Raw genomic sequence first — 25,646 nt, 5'->3', positions numbered from 1 at the left:
CGAAACAAGCATGTCCCTTGATAAGGCTGAAAGCAGCAATATCGGGATCCAAGCTCTCGCCATTTCCGAACGGGCACGCGTTCTGAATGAGCACACGTTCTGAATGGGCACCCCATTATAATATAAGATAAAGTTCAGCCTCATGAAACATTGAAACAGAAACAGGAAATCCAACCAAGATACACTAGAAAAGAAACCAACAACAATGTGCATATAATTTAATAGAATTACTGTACATTCCTTCATTTGGAAGACTTGTTTTTAATTCTCAAGAAGGTACAGTATGTAACGTCTTCTCAAAACCCTTCCCCCTGGCCCTAGCATTTCTTACAGGCCTCTTAAAAAGAAGCTCAGAGCATAGATAATGCTAATCAAACAAAGAGCACTGGAGGAGAGATTAGAGCTTGAATCAAAGATGCTGTTGTCATCTGTAGTGGACTCTGTGGTCCAGGAGCTGGTAGTGGGGCCCATGGTGGTCGTTGTCTGAGTGGAGTTGTTGTCGATGGTGTTGTTGGGAGTGGTGGTAGGAGCCAGAGTGGTCGGGAGAGCTTTGACGCTGAAGGCTCGTGACTGAGCACCCCACTCTTTCAGAGTAAAAGCCATGGTCAGATTCTCACCTACAGGGAAGGGAAACAGTTATCTTAGGAAAGAAGTGCTATCCTAGGAATAACACTATGGTATATAGTGTAGCTACGTAAGACTCTGGAATTTTCACTTGTCTTGTGGGAAACTAACAAACTCTATCATATTAACCACTTGAACCCCAGCGTCCATATTCTTGGGGGAACATTGGCCAAAAATAGCTCACAATGCGTCCTAAAGCGGCACATTGTGAGCTCGTAGATCAGCAATTTCTGGCAAAAGACATTATATGGAAGTAGTACAGTTGTAACTCAAGTCCAGTTCTCTAAGACTACAGGGATTTAAGTGGTTAATCTGATAAGTGATAATAATGTAAAGCACTGAATATGTTTCTAAGACAGGACTGTGGTTTAGGTGCCAATACACTAAGATTACTGCCTGGTGCCAAATAAGAGGTTTTGCGTCTGCAAAGATTGTTTTAATGCCTTTTTATTGATCAGATATTTCTAGACCTCAACACTGAGCATTTGCGTTAATCAACCAGGTGGAACAGGTGGAACACCTACCACTGTTGAGGATGGCCAGATCGGTGAAGTTAGCCCAGCAGTCACTGAAGAGGATGGTGGTGTTTCCAGTTAGTCCGTCGACAGGGTTTCCACTGGAGTCTTTCAGGGATGCTGTGGCCATGAGGGAGGTGACTCCCACAGAAACACATTTACCCTGCAGACAGAGACCATAGCCATATATTTTATATTTGTTTATATCTTGCAGAGGCTTTCATTCAGATTGCCTTGCAGTGAGAATTAAACCACTATTCATGTAGTGAATATAGACCTAATCTTTAAGATACAATATGTACCCTAACCCATGTACAGTAAATGTACAGTATAAGTATCACACTAAACCGTAACTGTCAGTGAAGTCAGTCATCTACTAGTAATATACTAATATTTATTAGAAGCAACTTACAATGGCTTCATTACAGAAGTTTAGCCTATTAACCTGCCTTGACAACAAAACAGATTTAAAGCCAAAACTTATATTTATTATATCTTACCACTTCATCCACAGCCATGAGGCTGGGCTGCTGGTACAGAGGACCAACGTATTGCCCTGCAATGGGTGCCACTATCAGCAGTAGGTCAGACACACTGGACACAAAGCTCACTGTAGGCTCTTCCCTTGTCACCTCTTCAGTGGCCACCTAAGCAGAGTAGAAGCAAGAAAATAAATGTCATGAGAAAGCTGAGCATTTGTCATTGAACAAGCAACAGTACTCCTTCAAAGGTGATGTACAGTAGGGTAGGACAGACTAGCTAGTAATAGCCTACAGTTGCTGTAGGCCAATGCCCAAAATGTCCTTTAAATTGGTAATGGAATGAAACTTGAACGTTGAATAAGCTGCTCGGTTAATTAACTACTTAAACTCTTATATACTTTACTGACCGGGGTCCCCCAAAGGTCTATACTCTTGGTCCCTTACCCTTTTCCCCTACACCTAATATCACCGAAAATTGCTGATCTAGTAGAACTGTTTTATTTTTTGCTGAATGTTCACCCATTACAACATGTTCAGAATAGGGACACAAGGGTCCATGTGGTTAATTCATAATATTTTCATTGAAACGGTTCAAAAATAGCAGCTTGAAAAGCTCATAGTGTGTCAAAAGTTGTCCATGGCACAAAATATTTTCAGATGGGGGTCTGTGGTCAAATCCATACCAAACAGTGAAGGGGTTTACCCTACAACTGAGTCTTGAGATAGAGCTCACCTCATTCCAGGTAGGGTCAGATGCCGGGGGAGGAGGTGCAACGACTCCCATGGAGGACACGTTCAAGCCGGTGGCCATACTCAGGTTGCCAGAAACTGCTGCCTGTCCAAGGTCATTGGCAATGTTCTTCAAAAGAGCAAAGTCCTCTTCATCTGGAAATAAAATAGAATCAGTGATACTGTAGTAGTAGATGGAGCTACTGTAGCAGGTCCATATTTCCTGTATGGCCAAACACATTAGTTGAGGCAGACCGACATATCGGTTTGGTTGATGTATAATCATGTGTCATTATGGTACGACATCGGTATCAGCAGCAATTAAACAGCCTATGGGTCTCGATTTTAACCACTTTCAATCTAGCATCTATTTTGAAAAGTGTCAAAAGAAATTTCAGAAATTATCAAGTTAAAAAATAACATCTACACAGTATAAGCTTACCAATCAGTAACACAATATATATTTTTAATAGGGCTTACCAGTATATAGTTAAATAAAAACAAGTCCAGTTTATGCATGAGTGATACGCGGAAGCGGGGATTGAACCCAGGACTCCCACTCACCAGTCCAATGCACAACCAGTCGAGCTAATAGGGTTGAGCCCGATTAGCAGGGCTGTTGTCGCTGGTTCATCGCTGGTACTAACTGTGGGGTCTACAATCACCCCCCTGATCTTTGGAGCGCGCCCTCGCGCTTCACACTTCACGCCGCGGACCGCCGCACACGACGTGGACCTGTCCCTCACACAAGGATACCACGCTCCTCATCCTGCCGACAACGCCAGATTGTAGTGATACGCGGAAGTGGGGACTGAACCCAGGACTCCCACTCGCCAGTCCAACGCACAACCAGTCGTGCTAATAGGGCTGAGCCCGATTAGCAGGGCTGTTGTCGGCTGTCGCTGGTTCATGGCTGGTACTAACTGTGGGGTCTACACATGCAACTATAGGGGCTGGCTACTCATGCATTTTATATTGACTTGTTTTTGTTTTAATTAAATATCAGTCAAAACATTGGTAATCCGTGTCTAGGCCTCTACAAATTTGCGATCGACATCGGACCCAGAAATCTGGCATCGGTCGGACTCTACACATTAGCAGTGTCCCTACTACTAACCATTAGTGGTGTTGGTGGTCTGCTGTACAGGGGGCTTCTTAATCTCAATCTCCACTGTCATTCCACTGGCCCTCTTCCTGCGGCGCTTTGCGCTGTCCTCGCGGACAATGTTGGTGATGCGGATCATGTTGGCCGGGACCTTGAGGAACAATGCCAGGTTCTGGACCAGGTTGTCCCCGAAGAACTCCTCCTCTGTCATGGCCGGCAGCTGGAAGGAGATGAAGAGAACCGGGGAGAGTCTGATCTCCACGGGTGTGGAGCCTCTCAACAGGACCTTCATCATCTTGTTGACCGGGTCGAAGAAATTTGTCCCCACAGTGGCGTTAAGGCGGGGGACGTATTGTCCTGGGGGGGTGCCAAGACAGATGGGTGTTAAGTATTTGTATCAGTATGATACAGTAGTTTAGCAACGTACAGTGCTGTATATCAGCAAAGCTGGGATTAGGTTGTATATGTACCAAAGATAATGTACAGCAGTTCTACTACAAATTAAGTAATGGGATACAACAGTTAATAATTTGTTGATTATTTATTTCATTTGGCTCTGTATAGAGCCTTCAGGACTGAAACAAAATGTGGGGCTAATGAAAGGCTAATGTTACAGTAGCAGAGTGGCAAAATGCCTGTGCTGTTATACCGTATAATCAGAACACTTGTTCAATCAAATTACTCAACCAGAAGAACTAACCATGAACCAATATATCTATAAGTTTAGAATGCATTCTACCTGGAGACGTTGGCTCTTTCAGTGTATAGTCAGTGTTGTCAGAGTTCCATTCAGCATTAGTTGGAGCGACCAAAGAGTTGTCAACGTACACATCCAGCCGCTGGGGCTTGGAGTAGAAAACCGAAACCAAGATACTCTGTATGAATGAAAGCCAAAGTTTAAGTTAGATCTATAGTAGGTAGGTGAACAGGGAAAATGCTTAAAACACAGAAAAATACAAAGTAAAAGATGTGAACTACATTTTGCTTCTCTACTATAAAGAGCTCAAAAGACGAATTTAGGAGAGTTTCATTATATTTGGCCTTTAAAGACAAAATGTGTCAATTTCATTATGATCTGACCACATTCAATATATGAAAAGAAGATTCCCATTGAAGGTCCAGGCTTTTCCTTTGACTCTGGTACTCATTCAGGGCAGAGCAGTGCTATGCACACATAGTACTGTACCTCAGAAGGTTTGGCATTGATCATCATCAGGCGTAGTTTCTGAGGTGTGACACTGCTGAAGTAGACATCGTAGGAGTGTCCGGTAGCCACAATGCTGTGGAACAGAGACAGCCTCTTCTGACAGGTATAGCCTGAACACCAGCCATGGTCCTGAGGGCCTGTGAAGCAACAGTGATGAGTTTTATTACTTTCTTTGGAGGTTTGTCAGGAACACTGTCTATAAACAGCATTAGCCTTGCATAGCCAGACGAATATGCCATTGTAAAGAAACATTGTATGTGTGTGTGTGCGTGCATACGTGTGATTAATTGAATACTTTATTGACATCTTTAAAAGTACACAGTGCAACAATTAAATACACCAAACTGCATCCATCCAATGTGATGCAAAAGTGATTATGTGCATGTGTGCATATGATTGTGTGTGGAAGCAACTATTCTCACCATTAATCAGATCCACATAGCCATCTCCCAGTACAGCCACAGGAGACAGGCGTCTGGTCTCTGTGTCTGCGTCCAGACTCTCAATCGACAGCATCCTGTAGTTCAGTCCAAAGCACTTGTAGCTCTGCCAGGTGTGCATATATGTGCAATCCTTCCTGATCACACCTGAAAATGAAGATTAAAAACATGCCACAATATTATTAATTATAATAATGATAATAATAATACGGTACATCAGACATATATGGAAAATTGTATATATACTATATACTATACTTTAGACACACAGAAAATTTCAAATAGGGGTTACTGTACATGCATCTATTGATGCCTATGCCCTTGTACATTTTCAGTACAACTCCACATAAATAAAAAAGACTCTTATCAGCAACCCTGGAGTGCTACTATGAGTGAGATACTAGGAGTGAGTTGCACTGGACTTTTTGTACATGAGACTTTTTGAAAGACAGAATAAGGGAAAGATCACACGTCAGACGCATCAATGTCCCATGTTGAGGGTAGTGGGCAGCGCAGGTTTTCTGGTGTGTGTACGGAAGCTGACTCTTCTTATCTAATGCATACTGTATGTGAGACCATGCCCTAACATTACCGTAACAATTCAGTGTCTGTCCTTTATTTATAATATAATTAATATATATAATACATTTAACCAATGTACTTCATTCACTTGATCCAAGTACTGATACACATCCAGAGGAACTAAAAAGTACAGCCATGGATGGTTATGTTCCAATTCCTTAAATGACTTCCTCTCATCAAAATCACATGCGAGGAAGTCTTTACTCTCTTTACAGACAGCCGTAAAGAGAGTAAAGAGAGTGGAAAATCCTGAGCGTTTAATTCAGACATGTAAGGTTGGCTACCTTTGTTTGGAGCGATCTGATCCACAGGGATGCGGCTGCCATTGGGGAAGGTGAGCATGACTTTAGGGATGCGGTAGTCACCCAACCCTCTCCTGGCATCCCCATCCCACTCATACTCTGACTGGGGAATCACAGAACCCACTGCACCCAGGAAGGACCCGTCCAAATCCTTCAGCATCGTCTTCTTCTTAGCATCACAGTCCATGTCCACACAGTCAGCGGGGTTGGCTTTCCTGATGGAAATAAAGCAAATATTTATTTCTATTCTATTGTGTAAGTACAGAAGAAAAAAAGGTCTAGTCTAGTATAGGCATATATTAGCCAAGTATAGTATGTATAGGCAGTTATTAGCCAATTTTAAGTCTCACTTAACTTTATCAACTGCAAAGTAAAAAAGTAAAAGTAGAACACTAATCTAACGCCTGGGTGTTCTGTAGCTCAGTGGAGGTTCTTCATGTGTCCAAGATTATGGGATCAAATCCTAAGAGGAAGTCTAATTCTGAGAGCCAAGTAAAACATGGTAAAGTACCGGTAAATGTATCTGAAGCACTTAATACAATGTGCATTACATTGAAAACCTTCCTAACAGTGATGTTGAACCCAAAACCTTGTGCTAAACAATAATACAATAAATTAAGCATTACAATCTTCTCCATCCATGCCTCTGCATTTAGATACATATTTAATACGTCTTAGTTACAGTATATATAATTTGCAGACACCAGACCACAGACATACCTGACGTCAGGCCTGTGGATGAAGACCTTGGCTCCCTCTGTGCTGTCAACCATCTTTATTCCCTGGACGTACACTGGGTGCTGCAGATCTTCATTGCCAGGGTTGGTCATGAACATGAAGCTGGTTTCGCTTGAGCAGATGTTCCGGAAACCAACAAACGTGGTGTCTGGACAGGGACAACAAGGAAACTGGGGTTATTTATTCAAGTTTGTCTCACAGCAGGCAGCAACGGAAATGTAATAGTTTTGATGTTTTTTTTGGATCCCACTGGTTCAACGTAAACTGATCTAATCAAAAACAGGCAGCACTCACCGATGACTCTCATCAGCCCTTTGATGGTATTGTACGAGGTGATTCCGACAAGGCTCATTTCGGGACCGGCGTTATGTCCAGATTCAAATGTAGGCCAACAGATCCCAGACGTGCCACCTTGTACAAAGACGAGAGTTGAAGTTGTTTGGTGCAACTTTGAAAATTTATGTTTTCAGGCATAATAGGCATAATATAGTGTGCGCGCACGCACGCACGCACACTGTATATACACACACACACATGCGCACGCACGCACACACGCACACACACACACACACACACACACACACACACACACACACACACACACACACACACACACACAGGGTGTGTGTAATGTATGTGTAAGTATGCATACATACATACATACAGAATGTATAGATAATTTACACACATACATAAAGGTTTCCATAATTATGTGTCAATGTGTGTACCTTTGGGAGGCCTAGGACCACGGTGTCCTCCACTGTCTTGCATATTCCAATCGGACATCGGCATACCGGCTGAACAGTTGAAGTTGGGGCTGCTGCCTACTATCAGTGCATTCTGGGGAAAGAGGGGTTACCATTACAGTTACATGAAACTGTTTTTTATTTTATTTTATTTTATCATACGTATATTAAAAGCACTATATTAAAACAGCATGTTATTTAGACAGTGACATGTTCATTTGTTGACCTGGCATCCTATAGTTTGTATAGTTTTAATGTCCTTGTGTTTACCTGTAAATCGCTCTGGATTAAGAGTGTCTGCTAAATGCCTACATTTTAAATTGTAAGATTAATGTAGGGCTCACACTACAGGATAATCGGGGTGATCTAGGGTTCGGCAATGCCCCTCTCGATTATCGGCAGGTTTAACAGGCTCATTTTTTACATCTGCTTCTGCTTGTAATCACAGCACGTTTTTTTTCTGGCAAACCCAATAATTGTAATAAATAATTCTAGTCTGTGATGCCCCATGATTTTTTTAATCTTGTAGTTAGTCTTGCATGTTTAAGATAATCTACGTAATAAGAGAATCCTATAGGATTTGGTGATTTCCAAATCATTTCAGATTTTAAAATGCCTGTAGTCTTAGCCCAGATTAAGGTTTAAATAAATGAATTCGCTGTCTCACCTGGACTTCAATGGTCTTCTCGGAGTATAAATGGGCAAGTGAAGGAGGGCTATAGACGTATGACATGATGCCCATGCCGTTGTCCACCAGGGTAACATCGGCAACAATTATTTCCATACTTGTCTGAAATCAAAGTATAATGGAATAAGAATACAAGTAAGACTAGCACAATGATCCTTTCTATTGTCTTCCATATAATCTACAGTATCTAACCACTGTAGCCGCCTCAACACCACGGATGACAATGTTTCATCCGTAGACACCCAAACTCACTATAAGACATCATTTCTGTCTACTTGTTCTGTGTGGGCTGTGGATAGCTTGAAAATATACCTGCCAATTACGTCAGTGGCAGAGATTTCAGGCTAATGGAAAATTACATTCTTTCTCTCAGGAATGTTGTATGCTTAAAATAGTAAACACAGTTGTTCCATCAATTTAAAAAAAGAATCTGTCTCCCCACAGATGATATCTATCAGAACGTTTTAGCTCTCAACAGCCCTTTTCTGAGACATAGAGCGAATAGACAATGGTCCAATAGGGGGCGTTAGCAAGGATCTATTCTACATGTATGGAGATGAAGATAAACAGGTGAACCTTTCCTTTAATGTAATTCCTTGACTCCACTTCTTGGAAGCCTAATAATCCCTGTCATTTCAGTATGCCCCATGGGTGTCTTAGAGCTTAGGGTGGGAAACAGGCCTCTTGACAACTTTATTTATGTCCAAAATGTATGCTTTTAGCCGAACAGTCTGACCACAAAGCACTTTGGAGAGCAAAAAAAGGACATTAACAGTAACACAGAGAGGGACACAAGAGTGTTACAGTTAAGAAGAAACTTGACCGTTTTCATACTTGGAAGTAGATGCCAAAGTCAAAGCTCCTCCAGATATTGAAGCCTTGGATCAGACTGCATCCAGGGAGACCATCCTTGTTCATGAACACGCCGTACAGACCGCCATGGGCTTCGTTCTGACGCCACTTCTCAGTGACACTCTGAACACCTGGCAAAGTAAATATCACGCACATGTAAGAGCTCCTTCCTCCAAGACCTCAGTGTTCCTCGTTACTGCTTGAATAGGTACAATGCACTATGAAACTGTTTACGCGATCAGTCTTAGGTGCCCTCCACACTAGGATCGGTTGCCGTTGGGGCTCCCGCTAGGATCAGCGGTGGCCGCACTGTGGTGAGACACACACTCGCTGAGTGAGTAAACGCCGCGCGGTATTTCACAAAGATGAACACAATCCGTCTCTCACCGCCCGCGTACGCATGCACAAACGAGTACGCTCGCGGTGGATTTCACGGGACCGTGCCGCCCCAAAACTTTGCTGCGCGGCCGAAAAAGCCGCCCGCCTCTCATTGAAAATGAATTGCTAGGAGGCGGTGACCGCGCCTAGTGTGGAGGGCACCTTAATGTTTGCAAGGGAATTCAAGAAAAAAACAATGTCATACACAACACAGCAGACAACTATACTCAGCATATTGATTTGACACATTATTTATAGGCTGGATTTGAACAAATTACCTGGGCATGGTTCACCATCAATACGATATCCAACTCTCTCATAACCTGCCACAATGTTCCCCTGCAACACCACGTTTGTCCCCTCATTGACCTGAAAATAAAGTGTTTGATGGATGTTTTGATATAAATCATCTTACAGTAATTCAGTGTTTACATTTCCAGAAGGGAATCGTAGGCCTGTCCCTGTATTAGAATTAAACAGGGACAAGAATTACAAGCAGGCAAAATAACAATGAATTAGGATCTACTGGCAGTGTACACATTTACTACTTTTTCATATTGCAATGTGCTCTTTATCCATCATGCTGTTACTGTGAGTTAGACATTGCTCAGAGTGGGTGTTTAACGTCATCAATGTACAAAATGTATGCTGATGATGTGGGGGAAATAAGACATACAGTAAGGTATTTACTATTTTTGCATCAGAAAAATTGGATTTAGGTTAAAAAATTGCAACGTTTTCCTTCAATATAACGTGCCTCGTTAAATAAAGTTAAACAGAACAAAAAAGTAGACAGACCTCAATGGCAGCATTCCATTCAAAATTGAATTTCTCTTCTCTGTCCTGATAGGATCCTGTCCATAAACTTAGGGTCACCAGGTTCCTCCGCACTCTTATGTTGTTGCCCCACACTCTGATACCTGTAATTGGTGACACAATGTGACACGTTTCTTGTAGAGTGCTACTTATGCAACATTATTACAGCACAACCTGATCCCACCTCAAAGTATGACATGATATAACATGATTTAATATAATAATAGCATACAACATTTATCAGAACAATGCTTTAAGTAGCACAAATGCATATACCGGTATATTTTGCATGATCCCGTTTAGGCAATCAAAAGTGCTGCTGTGTGGTGCCATGTTCTACCCATTGAACTGTATACAAATACCTTTATGATTTGCTTTACAGGACAATACAGAAAGGAAAAAGTACATTACACAAATAAGCACTACCGTATCTTACCTTCTCCGACGACGTGGAAGATGACATTGTCATCAACATCCATTCTGCTTGTCCCAAAGACTCCAATTGCAGGAGAGAAGCCATTGTGGAAAGCACAGCCCTGAACGTAGGAGTCATTCTGTGTAACCTTTCAAAGAGAGAAAAGTGAATTAGTATTCTCTTGCTGAAAATCGAACTGGTGACAATTTAAATCGATTTAATAAAAAATATATTTCCATGGTTTTCCTTGGCTTTAGAATTGGTATATTAATGTGAATGTGTTGTCCTACAGTACCTCTTCCAAGTTGATGAAGGCCACAGAGTAGCGAGGGTCATAGTAGTCATTCCATCCCAGCTGACCAGTGTGGTAGAACTCCACGTTCCTTATCTGGGCTTTGCCTTCATGGACAACAAAGGTGGAACAATACATAAAACATCATATCATATCATATCATATCATATCATATCATATCATATCATATCATATCATATCATATCAATATCTTTTCAAGTCATGTCATGTCATGTCATGTCATGTCATGTCATGTCATGTCATGTCATGTCATGTCATGTCATCATATTAATGTCATATTACATTACGTCATACCATATTGTTGTCATGTCATAAAATGCTGCATTTAAAAATGGTGTACCTTTGTAGTCTATTCCACCCCATGAGTAGGTACCAACCACCACCCTGGCGCCGAATGATTCCTCAAACATGGCTGGGTAGTCTTGACCAATGATCTTGATGTTCCTGGTCAGGAGACCAACATCAGCTGCGATGGTGTAGCTCAATGGAGTACCTGAGACACTGTGGGTCTCTCCTGCAGAGAGAAAATAGAGAGCAAGAGAGAGATAAAGTCAATAACATGCATTAATCCAGGAAAGTGTGTGTGTGTGTGTGTGTGTGTGTGTGTGTGTGTGTGTGTGCGTGCGTGCGTGCGTGCGTGCGTGCGTGCGTGCGTGCGTGCGTGCGTGTTACGTCATATAGTAGATACCATCATGAGCTACATAAGCTACATGTGTTGTGAGCTTGTAGATCGGCTATTTTCGACAAAGAGCTTTGGTGTAGAGCGATAAAAGGAGAGACAGAGTATAGACCTCTGGAGGACAACACAGTATAATAGGTTCCAGGTGAAGTGGTTGAACTGACCAATGTGGGTGTGAGACAGAGACTGGTTGAGGGTGAGGGTGCGGGCGTCTGATGACACAGCAGCGATCTGACGTGTCTCCGTCTCCATGGGATTATAACCAGTGGTGGAAATGACAATGTCACTTCCAACCTGCATGCAAAAACAAAGGAATTAATGGATAAAAATGTAGTGTAGTACAATTATTATTGTATGTCTATGATCTGTCTTCTATGGTCCCTTTGCACTGAATGTGAGATCTTGTCCCTATGACATCACATGCATCACAAGAAATCAGAGTACAATGAACCTAGATGTTGTAAAAAATAAATACATGTAAGCATCTACAATATGCTGAGATAAGTGTATGAAACCAGGCAGACCTGCCAGTCCACAGGCTGAGCCAGGGTGAGTGTGTTGGTGCCGGCAGAGGCAGTGCTGGCCAGCTTGGTGTGGTACACGTTATGAGGGATTCCATACAGCTCCAGTGTGCCAAACACACCTGTGGTAGAACAGATATTGGTCAGTTATACAAGTGAGCCAGCATGAATGGAAGACTTTTACTTGAAAAGGTTCAAACCCATGATGATGTTGTGCTTGTGTTGCATGCATTAGCTGATTGATCAACCAGCGTCCAGCATCACATGATGTTCTTCTTACCCAGAACCTTGGATCCCTGGTTGGGGCCGTTGGGCAGAGGCCAGTCAGGGGTGTGGTGGTTCCCTCTGAGCTTGATATGAAGCTGTCCTCTGAATGGCTCGTCGTCCCACCCTGCGATCATCCTGCCTCCCTGAAGCAACAGGAGACGGACAGATTTCAGTGTGACATTACGTAATGTCAAAGGAAACATGACCATCATCAGAGAAAATAAATGCCCAAAGCAGTTTTATTGTAGTCGTATTATTTTGTAAAGTATTACATGTATATGCAGTATTATATGCATTTATTTCATTTCATCTTGTGATGTACTGTACATCATTACATAATATCATAAAATGGTGAATTCCGCAATTAATTTATCACCTTTCTCCAAAGCATTTTACAAAGTGCATTACATTCAGAGACACATCTGATCAGAAGCAGAAGAGTTACGGTAAGTGCTCAATGACACATCAACACGCAGACAAGAGGAGCCAGGGATCGAACCGGGAACATTCCTTTTCTTTTTTTATAAAAGATTTGTTTTTGGGCTTTTATGCCTTTATTGGACAGGACAGTATACTGACAGGGAATGGGGGAAAGATAGGGAGTGACATGCAGCAAAGGTCGTCCGGATCAGGAATCGAACCGGCGACGCCACCAGGCATCCATGCCCATGCGGCAATGCCTAAGTGGTATGCACCTGGACCAGTAGGCCAGCGGGCACCCTGAACATCCCTTTTCTAAGACAGCCGCTCTACCTCCTGAACCACTATTATCATATCATATAATATAATATATGTTTAATATAATACATGTCAGGGTTGTTCTTGAAAACTGACCTGGATAGAGATGTAAGTAGCATCCAGGACCACTGTCCGGTACTGGGAGGTGGAGCGTCTCCTCCTGCTGGAGCTGGAGGTGTCATTCATAGTGTCCGGAATCTCCAGAACGCCAATGACCGTCAGCTTGTTGAGGGGAGGAGTGTTGCTGTCCAGGACAACCCACTTCCCTGTGGTTGGAAAAGTGTTGAATTATCACAGGATTAAACCCCAGGAGCAAATGACGGCGTAATTTAAAATCATTATGCTTATTGTATTATCAAGCAACTGGCTAATATGAACCATACAAAGCCTGCGAGGTCGTTATGAGTTAAATAAAAAACAAACTCTGCAAATGAATTAACAGTGAGCTCTCATTTTGAGTCCAACCCAGGTACAGTATAACTTGTTTGCACTGTTGAGATCTTTACCTGGTGGAATGACCACATCAGCTCCCTCTGCTGGTGCAGTGAAGTTATTCTCAGCAGAGGCTTTCCAGAAAGAAGCATTGGACCAACGACTGGAAACACAAGGGAATCACATATTAAGACTTACAATAAATCTAACTAATGTCATACAACGCGGTGGTCATTTAACAACGTATAAATGAGCCTTAACCCATTAAGACCTGGAACCACTTTAACCATTATTTTATGCTTTATCTGTTAATATACAAGCTCACAGAGCTTGTAGATCTGTTATTTTTTAAATATCTAGTTTGTCTTTTGCAAATCTTTGAATACATCTTTTTAAAAGCGAACATTTGTAACTCAAATATTTGCTTCTGGGGGGTCCCTGGAACAAAATGAGATGAGGGTCTGTGGCCAAATCCATGTAATTTTGGGGGTCCTTGACATGAACAAGTTTGAGAACCACTGATTTAGAAGAAGGATTTAGAAGACATTTATAAAATCGTGTCAAAAATATTCAAAAACAAAACAAATTTTCACAATAAAAAGAAAAAAGAAAAAGCAAATCTACAAGCTTGCAGCGCGGCACCCAGTACCTTTTAATAGTTAAAGCATGAAATAATGGTTAAAGTAATTATGCGTAATAGGACATAGCAGTCATGTCCAGATCAGTGAGTGAGAAGGCGTGCAGAACAGACATACATGAAGTCGTCTGGTCGTCGGGTGGGAACTGGGGGCAGGGTAGCCGGAGGAGGAGGAGGAGGTCTGATACAGTTGGGGAAGAAACAGCGGTAAACCTGGAAGTTCACCGCCACGTCCCTCATGGAGCGGTCCACGCTGTTACGGCGTCTGCGCGCCGACCTCTTAGCAGACACTAAAAGAAGGAGGACAGGGCGAGGTCAGTGAAGGTTCAGGTTCAGGTTCAGGTTTATTAGTCACATGCATATCCATACAGGTACAGACATACAATGAAATGCTTGTGCCAGGAGCACTCTCAGCCTTATTACACACAAAAACATCAACCCACAACAAGACAACAACAAGTCACCCAAGACAACCCAAAAACAACAAAAACCATACAGTGTAACAGTGTACAGTTTAAAAACTGCGTACAGTGCACATGACTACCTACGTCTCGCATTCATCTCTTCGTTAAGCAACCTGATTGCTTGAGCATAAAAACTATTACTGAGACGGGTGGTGTGCGATGAGATGCTCTGGTAACGTTTTTTGAGATAGAACAGGGAATGGGCGGGATGACTGCTGTCCTTTAAGATGTTCTCTGTCTTTTTCTTACAGCGTGTGTTATAGATTGTGTGTAGCTGTGGTAATTCTGTGCCAATGATTTTGGCAGCTCTCTTCACAATTCTCTGTAACTGTTTACTGTCTTGAACAGTCACGTTACCAAACCACACTGTGATGCATCCTGTCAAAATACTTTCTATGGTACAGCGATAGAAATTTACAAGAGCCTTGGTGCTCAGGCCAAATCTCCTGAGGCGCCTCAGAAAGTACAGTCGCTGCTGCGCTTTCTTAAGGATACCTTTGCTGTTTAGAGACCATGTGAGTGAGTTTGTTATGTGAACACCCAGGAATTTGAAACTGTCCACTATGTCTACAGGTGAACCATTTATGGTTAAGGGACTGTGATTGACTTTAGACTTCCTAAAGTCAACGATGATCTCTTTTGTTTTACTAACATTTAGAGAGAGATTGTTATTCTGGCACCATAGGGTTAGCTCTTCAATTTCCCTCCTATAGGCCCTCTCATCATCGTTGGATATTAGTCCTATAACCGTGGTGTCATCTGCAAACTTGAGAATAGAATTATTGCCACACCTGGCAACACAATCATAGGTGAACAGACTATACAACAAGGGACTGAGGCAGCAGCCCTGGGGCGCTCCAGTCCTGGTCAATATCTTAGATGAATGCTTGTTCCCTATTCGTACAGATTGTGGCCTGCCTGTCAAAAAGTCAAACAGCCAGTTGCAGATACTACTGCCAAGACCAAGACCCCTGAGTTTCAACACAAGCTTAGATGGTACAATCGTGTTAAAGGCAGAGCTATAATCTATGAAGAGTAGTCTGACATAAGAGTTCTTTTTCTCCAGATGTTTCAAGGCAATGTGTAGTGCGAGAGAAATAGCATCATCGACTGATCTATTAGCACAGTATGCAAACTGTAGTGGATCAGTATTGGCAGGGATAATGTGCGAAGATTCTGATATACCGGTAGAACATGGATACTTTAGCCTGATTTGTGCTTGATTGCGGGCCTGTGTTGCCTGCTGAAAATGGCACATTTTACAAGCTCACAACTCTTTTACCATTTTCGAGTTGCAGCCACCTGTAAGTGATTTTTCAGAGCGGTTTTAAAGGGGAGTAGGTAATTATACTCCTTAAATACTCCTCTTCATACAACAGAGCGTAGGTTACCTTTGGGGGATGTGATGTGCAGTTTGTGCACTATAATATTGAATGCTACCTGTTACCTGCTACCTATGTTATCTTTGCATAACAGTACAGTAAGTTGATTAAAGAGTTTATTTATTTGCCAAAAGTGACTAACCGAGGTAGAAGAGGTCATTCGTGTCGTCATTGAAGTACCAGTCTCCGTTGATGTTTTTGCTGTATGTTAGTGGCTCTGTGGAGCCGTTCCTCACGTCCACTATACGGAACTTGTCTGGACTCTGAGTGAAGTTGTGGTTTATGATCACATACTGGTCTTGCTGTAAGGGACAAGGAATATGCAGTAATAAATTAAACCTTTTGTTTGTAAATATACAGTAGTTTATTATACGGATAATATACTGTAGGCCTGTGACGAATGTCAAGGAGATCATAGCCTTATTTAGTCACAATAATAAACAAATAGTATTTACACAACTGGTAGCCATGTTTGAAATGCAGAGTTATTGGTGCCAGTTTAGTGCAGTGGCACATTGGCGTGCCTTGATTGATCAGCTACAGACCTTGTTCCTGATAGTTAGGATGGGTAAATGAGAAGGACAAATCTATTGTACTCTGACAAAAGAAATATGCCAAAGGATTGGGGAACATATTATTAATTATTATTATTTACTGACAGTCTGTCACATAGCAATTATCAGCCCCATCAGTTACCAACCTCTTTTATCACTCCCCTCAGCCCGGGGAAAATTTACATTATTTGTCCCACAGATTTCTAGATAGGAACACGAGACAAATACATGTATGGAAAGAATCGTACCTTAAAGCCATAGAACTTTGCTTTGTATGTGATGTTTGTCACTTGGTCCACCTCATCAAAGTACCAGTTATATGTCTGGCGAGAGGGTAGCATCATCATCCACCCTTTTGGGTGAGTCATCTTTTTCTTCGTATATGGAACCACACTGGTGCCTGCAATAGATAGATTTACATTCAAACAAGGCTTTAAACATGTCTGCCTGGATGCATTTTTGATATATAATGTATGGACATTGTACCATGGGAGTTTGTCATAATGATCTCCTTGGCATCCAGTGAGGACGGTGATGGTTTGTTGAGTGATACGCGGTGGAAGTCAACTGTCTCATCACACACAACGCCAGGGAAACCCAAAGTCCACTCAGCACTCTCAGTACAGTGAGCTGGGTCTAGTAGCGGGCTCTTTGGCACCACCTTGTGGTTGATGTTTCCTATTGGAGAGGGGAGGGAGATGATGTGACATAAGAAAGAGTATAACAGTAAGCTACATTGTGTGATACACAGGCCCCTACAAAAAAAACTGCAGCTGTCATCATCAGTTAAATGCATCTCGCAATCTAATTTGTTATTACTTTTTTACATGAGTACAGATGTTGTGATGGACTTTCAGCCAAAGTTCCATCATGACATCATTATAAAGATACAAATACTAAACTAACACATTTTGAGATGTGTTGGTTTTAATAATACAAATACAAATGCATGCTTTATCTAATTTGTAATGACCGACAATTAAACTAATACATATCATATGACTAATAAATACAACTGACTTGAGCAGTTTTAAAGGAGGTAGGAATTTACACTCCTTTAATACTCCTCCTCACACAACACAGTGTAGTTTGGAGACTAAGTTGATTAAGAGTGTTCTTAAAATGACGCCTGAAAGCATGATGATCACCTGTGAGAGTGCCGTCAGTGTCAATCAGCTGCACCTCATGTTCCCATCTGAAGCCAGCCTTGTTAGGAGCGTTGAAGTACTGCACACCGCTGAATCGCACCGCCCAGCCGCCGCAGTCATGCTTGCAGGTCCCATCGATCGTAGTCACTCCGATAGCGGCGCAGGAGGAGCGGTCGAAGTTGATGAACTTGGTGTTGTGGACATTCATGCCGTCGTCGAAAGGGGTGATGATGCCCCGAGCTGTGCAGTATCCGCTTCCCAAGCCCAGCTCGTCCACGTGTCCCACCATGGTGCTGTTATACACGCCGGCCCCTCCTTCCTGCCCAAACCCGCTCACGTACCTCTGTATGATGCGCTTCCCCTCGATGCCGGCCTTCTCGTTGTTGGCCGCCACGAAGCCGCTGAACTGCACGGCACCCACGTTCACCCACTCGGCGCCCTTCTCGCAGTTCCACACGGTGAGCGTCCGGAAGACGGCCGGCTCGGGCGTGCTAGAGCGGCAGCCTCCGTCCTTCAGCGGGAAGAAGTCCTGGAAGATCCAGATGCCGAACCAGCCCTGGGAGTGGACAGTGTTGTTGGTGAACTCCCCCAGGGGGACCTTCTTCTGGCAGATGTTGGGGTCATAGGAGGGGCCGTCGGGGTGTTCGTGCATGCGGTACCAGAACCCAAAGTGGGTCCCGCCTACGGCGACGTTGTGGCGGAGGGTGTTGTTGGCGTTGGTGACCCAGTAGGCGGCCGGGGTGACGTCGTCATTCAGCAGGCTGGTGCTCTGCTTGACAAATACGGCCAGGTTGTACTGCAGAACGTTGCCCGTTTCGATGCCGTCTTCGATAAAGAAAGCACCGCCCATGATGTTATAGATGACGTTGTGCTCCACCAGCAGCCGGTGGGTGTTGTGGATGGTCACGGCCCTGTTGAAGGTCTGGTGGATGGCACAGCCCCGGACGTAGGACTTGAAGTTAATGTCGCCCATCAGATGCCAGTGGATGGGGTAGCGACCCAGCTTAAAGGCTTGCCCTGCGTGGAATAGCTGTAGGGTAAAAACAACCGTAAGAGTTCAAAATGTATCAATGGAACAGGGGGGAGTTCACCTTCAACCACTGCAGATGTAGTCATTATATTACATTAACATACTGTAATGCATACAGCTTGGTTATACTATATAAATAAGTTACTGTAATTTCTTAAATTCTAGCTTTAATAACATTTTGCTCTACACCTTCTTGCATTATTATGACAAGTGTAAAACCATTGTTTTACCTCAACATATTCCAGTCTTCCGATTGCCAGGTTCTCGTTGGGCCTGGGTGCATGGAACATGATGCAGCCTCCGAACTGGTCACTGCCCGTCTCCTCACCAAACCTTCCCTGGAAACAGGTCTGGGTGGCAAACTCACCTACAACACACAGGAAACAGAGATGTAAATGTGACACACCACAAGAACGAAGGAACAAAACTAAGCAATGATGATAATGATGACGATGATGATGATGATGATGATGAGAGACAATAGCCTACAACACTGGTTCTCAAAGGGGACCCCAGGGCTCCTTGAGTGGGTTCCAAGGCTTCCCCAGCTACTGTAGATAGTTAGGAACCAAATGGATCCTCCAGTTGGTTCCTTACTATTAATCATTGAGCTGGAGACCGGCTTAGGGTGACCATATTTTCAGCCGCTCAAACGCCAACCACTGTTGCCTAAAACCAGGACCCTCAAAGCAATGCGTACGTTACCGCGCACGTACATGCCCCTTCTCTAACGTTCGTGCATGCGCATACAGGCAGTGAGTGTCTGACAAACAGTCTCAGCGTTGAATTCAGACACGCAATGAATTTGTTCATGTTTTCTGATTGTTTAGGTGAGCATGTTTACATGAAAAGAACATGTTAAATATCTATGCAAACATTGAAAACAGCTACTATTATTTTAATTCTGGCGAAAACCGGGGCAATTAGTGAATGTTGAAAACCGGGACATATTAGTGTTTTAGAGATATTTGTTGGGACACCTGGAGTCCGGGACACGCAGCTTGAAAACGGCCAAACCGGGACGTCTGGTCACCCTAGACCGTCTGCAACTCAGAGAGTTTACAAATGGAACCAAATGGACCCTTACGAGTTTATAACTCTGAGACTGGTTCCATTTGCACACTCTCATAGTTAAAGTAACATTGTGGATTTTGCTGCGAACTGTCACTTAACTTTCCCCAAAACATGCTTAGATGCTGGTTGTTGTACCATACCTGTGTTGAACCCCTCAGGACAGGCCTCAATCTTGTCCTGCCATTCTTCATGCTGAGACCCTCGTACCACAATGTTCCTGGTGAGAAGTCCCACCTCTGCTCGAGCCTCAAACACCGTACCATCAGCCAGCGTGACAGACACACCCAGGTGAGTGTACTCCAGCGCTTCAGTGAGGGTGAGTGTCTTTCCATCAGACGACACAGAGGCAATCCTTCTCACTTCGCTCTCTCTCTGACTGTGCCTGGAAAATGTGCATTCAAGAATTAATAGGATACATTTTATCTTCTTCTTTTTTTCTTTCTTTTTTGAGCGGTGGCTGCTATACCTTTTCTGACCACACATGTTAAGGGAGGGGCGCTGTTGTTCAGGCCAGCTAGGCACACTCACACTCACATTCACACACAAATACACACACACACACGCACGCACGCACACACACGCAGCCTCCACCGCTCAGTTCACACAAGTGTGATTTTTATAATCCCCCCCCCCCCCTCTTCTGTATGTTTTGAGGTTAGATTTTTTTCATAAGATGCCATATGCCAGATCTCTATTACAAAAATTAGTAACTTGTTTCTTTAATTCTGAGGTAACCTTGCAAATGAAAATACATCAGAAAAAGTCATTATCCATTGCCCAATACACAATTACTGTATTATGAAATTTATGAACAAAAGCATAATTCTTGTATCCGCATCTTGTGACGTAAAATCAATATAAAAAATAAATCTTTTTTGATAAATATTGCAATCATATACATAGCATTGTGGGGGCCTTTTGTCTAGAACTTATGGTCAAATGTGGTCAGTGATGATGTTACAGCTGAAACAGATGATCCTCCCCTGAAGGTGTTTGCTTAACCAGGTACAATTGTTTGTGTTATTTTACCTATGGCCTGTGGTTGCGATGACGATCTCATCACCGGCTTTCCATGTGACTTCCTTCATCAGGATCAGCGTTGTGGACCCATTGGTGGCTGTCTGGGCCAGGTGGGTCCAGGGAACAGGAACTGGAATACCTGGAGAAACATGGACAGAGCAATGACTTGCACCTTGAGGACAGGTGAGAAATTATGGATTGCTAATGGCTGCATGTACTGTACCTGCAGGATATATTAGTAGCTTAATGACTAGTATTAAAATGTTTATTTTTTAATTAAATTAAATAAAATTCTCAGGATTTCAATTCAAAAATAGCAAAAAATAATTCAGGATTCCAAATAGCAAAAACAGCAGAACTAGATCGTCTATTTTTAGAAATAAGAAGTTTCCGACAGTATATGCAATGTGTCCCTACGGACTGTACGGAGTGAGTGTGGAAATACAATGGCCCCCTCTATCATCAAAGTTTCCCATGCCTGCCTTAAGAGATACACGTTTGCAATCGTAACTATGACATACACCTTGTGAGTGGGTAAGGAATGAACAATTACTAAAACCATTTATACTTGGTTGACCTCCAGTGTCGCACACACAAAATTGCAGCTCTACAAGCTTCCACCCATAACACCGCGCATATCTACAGATCTACTATCTTGTAGCTCTCTAGACACAGCCAGCATGCCACCAATAAATACAGGCATACAGGCATTAATTACAACCTGTAGGACACAGAAACAGGTTCACAACGGTGACAGGCACCTCGAGGACGGGCGAGGACTGAATGACAGATAATAGTTACATCCTTGCAGGAGACAGACCTTAAGTTACACTATGATCTAAGTATTATGTCACATAAGGACAGGCCTGTCATGGACTATTTGGGTCATGTCCATTTTCACGATCTGTTGCGCAACGTTCCTTTTTGTGGCAAACGTTCATGCCATTATATGAAGTTCAAATAAACAGACAGGCGGGCCGTCACAATGCTGTCACAATACTCTGACATGCATGCCGTGGGCACGGTAATGCATATGAACCATGTGTGTGAGTGTGTATATCCACACCGTGCAGATCCAGCACTCCCTCTCTGACGCCCAGAGTCTTGGTTCCATAGACAGGGAGCTCTGTGGAGCGCAGGTTTCCATGGAGGGTGATAATAGCTTTGTGCTGGAACGGCGCCCCCTCTTCGCCAATCTGGAGACGCCCACCACCTGTGATCAGGATGTTCTCTGCCTGTAGCTCGATGTCCGCTTCATCAAACACCAACGTCCCTCCTGAACGCAAAGAAAGGATAAGTGATACACATCGCGAACTGGTGTACAGTATTAGTCATAAAAAGTCCATTGTCAAGAGAACATTCCTGTGTGTATAGTATGTGTGCATGTGTGTGTGTGTAATGTATGCACATGTGTATACCGGTGTATATACATATGCATGTTTACGGGGAGATGAGGTTATGTGTCCCACAGTGCAATCACTGTTGGACAATGGCCATTGCCGGACAAGACAAATCCTGGTGCTTTTACTGCACTTGGTGACTGCAGGGATTTAGAAAATATCTTAAAGACACAAGTGGGTTCGGTACTGTACCTTGAATGAGGAGCATTTTGAGCACTGGGGTGCTGGTGTCCAACAGGATGTACTGTCCTTTAGTGATGACAGCAAACGAGCCCCTCTCTGGAGGAGACAGCCCTCCCCAGGTGTACCTCGATGACCACACATCAATATAGAAGAAATCAGCATCGTCCTGAGAGGAGAGAACCAAATAATTAGACTAATTGTTTAAGTATTTTTTTCAAAGTATGTCTTCATAAAAAGTAGGAATTTAAAAAATCCCCAAAAGATAGCACATCCAAAATTTCAAATCAATGGAGCACAAAGTACTCACATTTCCACTTTTTTATGAAAGAATAATAATGTAAATTGAATTTAGAAAAAGGTAAAGACTACTGTATGTTTCTCACCATCTTGGCGATCCCTCTGTCTCCGATGCTGACTCGGACCTTGGTTTTCTGGGACCTGGGCTGAGCGTTGGTCACACAGATGATGTGTGTGCTGTTGGTGGACTGGATGTCACAGACTGATCCCCCAATGGTCACGTTGACGTCATTACTGTTGGTACTGCAAAGTGAGAGAGGGAATTAGGACAATCAAACTAAGTGCTGCCATGACTAACAATGTTATAGAGAAGTAATAGAGGGAGTATGGGGCTGTAAATTGTTTCTTCTAAGTAATGTATATAGTATAAGTAATGCCTTATTTATATTTACTTTGTTGCATGTCACACACTGAAAATAGCTTATTTCTAAGTAAACACAATACGTTGCCTCCTGACACATTGAGCTTGTAGATCTGCTTTTTTCAGTGCACGACACCGGCACGCAACTTTATGTGTCAATCAGGCTTAAGGGATAGTGTATACTACAGAAAGGTTTCACATCGATCCTGCATCAACCTGTATGCACACATTTTTGGCAATTATTATTATTTAAATATATATTTTATTAGCTTACAAGCTTCAGTTAAAAAGTCATGTCAGTAAGCATAACTTAAACGGAGGCTATACAGATTGACTAAACCGACTTGTACAAAATAGAATGACACTGAGAATGTATTTCAGCATTTGTAATGAAATCACGTTTCATCTAATCACCTTTCATCTCAGGCACCGACCAGTCTGAGCGCTGTGACCTACTGTGCCTCTATGAAATAAACTGTATTTGCATACATAACCATCACGATTGAATCACCACACGCCAAATGTGATAGGAGAAATGCCTTTGTATTGGTTGTCAACGAAAGAGACTCGAACATAAAGAAAGGAAATGTAAGCCAGAGAAAATAATCCATTGTGCTGGGGTAAAGTGAGCATTTAATTCACAGTCTTTAGCCCATAATCTGGGCGTGCCGCTTGCATTCATTGTGCCATAAGCACACTATGTGCTCATCACCAGCATGGTCACCAAATGTACCTGAAACCTGAGCCAGTGATTGTGAGTGTGGTGCCTCCAGCGGTGCCTCCTCGGCGCGGGGACACATCGGAGATCACTGGGGTTAGCGTGGTTTTGTACGTGAAGCCATTCGACAGGTTTGCAGCGCTGAACTGGTTATGGATCGTTACCACACAGCTCACCTCTGACTCAGTGCCTGGAGACAGTGAGGAAACAGACGCAACACAGACAGACACAAACACAAAATAAAATGCAAGCTCGCAACACACAAAACCACAACCACACCCACACCTACACACGCACAACGAAGGAAACACCATGACTCTGTGATCATCTGACATGCTGAGAACATTCCACACGGAATGTACAAGAATTCACACAGGATCATTAGCAGTTCACACCGTGACAGGACTGGTTGGATTCAAAATGTCAGGACTGTTACAGTCCTAAAAATAAACCGGTGAAAAGAATACATTCTTTCCAGACAAAAGGAAAAGACAAAACGCCTCTAATTAGAAAACCAGGTATTTACCTGCAGGGTGAGAAAATAACACTATAATTATTAATTAACATTGCTCAGAAAGGTTCGGTTGCTGCTAGTAAGTTTGTCCATTTAGTGAAAAGGAATACACATTCTAAAAGAATGTAAATGATCACTTAATGACAATCTACTGCAACCCATAACTGCTGAGAGATGCATTTTTCTCAATTATTCAATTGAAAATGTGTCAATTATACAAGAAAACCTGACAGGTAAACTAAAAAGTTTGGCTCATAAAATAATGAAAGCGGCTGTTGAATTTTGCGATTTGCTGGTGACTGTGTCCTGCAAAACAGTACATTCATCAATCTGTGACCACCTTAACGCTGACATGATACTCACCATTGTTGAATGAAGATTGTCAGCAGAGTTATGCCTAATATACTGTATAATATGCTCCATCTTATGATGTTGTTGCAGACTTAACATATAAGATCTACTGTAGAAGATCACAACGTGTCGTGAGCTTATAGATCAGTTATTTTCCATTGTTGAATGGAGATTAGAGTTACAGTACATTCATCAATATGTGACAACTTTGAACACTGAACATACTCACCATTGTTGAATGGAGACTGACAGTAGAGACGTGCTGATGTGGACATATTTCTATCAACCTCACATTCCTCGCCGCAGATGCTCACAGTGGAGGAGTGAGGATCGAACCCAGAGCCCAGGACAGTCAACCGAGCACCGCCACCGAAGCCCCCTATATCACACAGGAGACACTTCATTTACCGTATCTCTGGATGTTAGCATCAACATTACAGAATTTGAGGTTTGTGCGAGTCACCCTTACACATTAAAATCTGGAGTGTGAGTTTAACTCTGATGGTCCATTTTTACACTCACCTTTAAACTAACACTCCGGATTGTATGCTAAATAAATCCTGTTGTTGGAATTGACATATTGTTTTTAGGTATCCCACTTGATTACACAATTTTTTGCCTATAATAACATTGCTATATTGACTGTTAACTATATGAACTATATCAATAACTACCGACTGCTTACCCTGGTTGGGCTGGACCTCAGTGAGAAGCAACTGGTAGGTGAAGATGGCCTCAGACTGTGCGAGGCCCTTGACCTGGTGACGGAGGACTACTGGGTATGTTCCACCTGGGTTTTCACCCACGGTGCACTGGACCTCTGTGTCCGTGACTGAGGACACATTGCAGGGCACATGGTTGATGGTCACCCAAACGTTTTGGGCGTCTGTGCCAAACCCTGCTCCAGTTATTGTGATCACTGAACCACTTGGGCCTATAAATAC

The 25,646-nt window shown here is 42.8% G+C and overlaps 1 protein-coding gene across 1 annotated transcript in view; it reads right to left on the bottom strand.

Moving 5' to 3' along the window:
• Positions 1 to 327: 327 nt before the first annotated feature.
• LOC308293007 (fibrocystin-L-like) overlaps positions 328 to 25,646 on the bottom strand; it is a gene marked incomplete at both ends in the record, with an annotated part of 57,990 nt that continues 32,671 nt past the window's right edge. The window contains 38 exons of the mRNA XM_080735432.1: positions 328 to 617; positions 1,149 to 1,302; positions 1,640 to 1,786; positions 2,355 to 2,506; positions 3,468 to 3,812; positions 4,195 to 4,330; positions 4,642 to 4,799; positions 5,085 to 5,249; positions 5,969 to 6,201; positions 6,707 to 6,872; positions 7,019 to 7,135; positions 7,453 to 7,564; positions 8,138 to 8,260; positions 8,993 to 9,141; positions 9,667 to 9,757; positions 10,187 to 10,308; positions 10,641 to 10,767; positions 10,915 to 11,018; positions 11,273 to 11,446; positions 11,776 to 11,905; positions 12,136 to 12,254; positions 12,413 to 12,542; positions 13,234 to 13,403; positions 13,644 to 13,732; positions 14,325 to 14,496; positions 16,195 to 16,354; positions 16,855 to 17,006; positions 17,093 to 17,284; positions 17,755 to 18,784; positions 19,015 to 19,151; positions 19,999 to 20,240; positions 20,888 to 21,017; positions 21,945 to 22,154; positions 22,471 to 22,627; positions 22,845 to 23,001; positions 23,853 to 24,027; positions 24,932 to 25,081; positions 25,388 to 25,636. Coding sequence (XP_080591558.1) covers positions 328 to 617; positions 1,149 to 1,302; positions 1,640 to 1,786; positions 2,355 to 2,506; positions 3,468 to 3,812; positions 4,195 to 4,330; positions 4,642 to 4,799; positions 5,085 to 5,249; positions 5,969 to 6,201; positions 6,707 to 6,872; positions 7,019 to 7,135; positions 7,453 to 7,564; positions 8,138 to 8,260; positions 8,993 to 9,141; positions 9,667 to 9,757; positions 10,187 to 10,308; positions 10,641 to 10,767; positions 10,915 to 11,018; positions 11,273 to 11,446; positions 11,776 to 11,905; positions 12,136 to 12,254; positions 12,413 to 12,542; positions 13,234 to 13,403; positions 13,644 to 13,732; positions 14,325 to 14,496; positions 16,195 to 16,354; positions 16,855 to 17,006; positions 17,093 to 17,284; positions 17,755 to 18,784; positions 19,015 to 19,151; positions 19,999 to 20,240; positions 20,888 to 21,017; positions 21,945 to 22,154; positions 22,471 to 22,627; positions 22,845 to 23,001; positions 23,853 to 24,027; positions 24,932 to 25,081; positions 25,388 to 25,636 — 7,016 coding nt within the window. The remainder of the gene's footprint in view (positions 618 to 1,148; positions 1,303 to 1,639; positions 1,787 to 2,354; positions 2,507 to 3,467; positions 3,813 to 4,194; positions 4,331 to 4,641; positions 4,800 to 5,084; positions 5,250 to 5,968; positions 6,202 to 6,706; positions 6,873 to 7,018; positions 7,136 to 7,452; positions 7,565 to 8,137; positions 8,261 to 8,992; positions 9,142 to 9,666; positions 9,758 to 10,186; positions 10,309 to 10,640; positions 10,768 to 10,914; positions 11,019 to 11,272; positions 11,447 to 11,775; positions 11,906 to 12,135; positions 12,255 to 12,412; positions 12,543 to 13,233; positions 13,404 to 13,643; positions 13,733 to 14,324; positions 14,497 to 16,194; positions 16,355 to 16,854; positions 17,007 to 17,092; positions 17,285 to 17,754; positions 18,785 to 19,014; positions 19,152 to 19,998; positions 20,241 to 20,887; positions 21,018 to 21,944; positions 22,155 to 22,470; positions 22,628 to 22,844; positions 23,002 to 23,852; positions 24,028 to 24,931; positions 25,082 to 25,387; positions 25,637 to 25,646) is intronic.

The sequence above is a fragment of the Nannobrachium achirus genome (assembly GCF_963921795.1).
Source record: "Nannobrachium achirus genome assembly, chromosome: 10".
In the NCBI taxonomy this organism is placed as follows: Eukaryota; Metazoa; Chordata; class Actinopteri; order Myctophiformes; family Myctophidae; genus Nannobrachium; species Nannobrachium achirus.
This window is presented reverse-complemented; position numbering and strand designations above follow the sequence as displayed.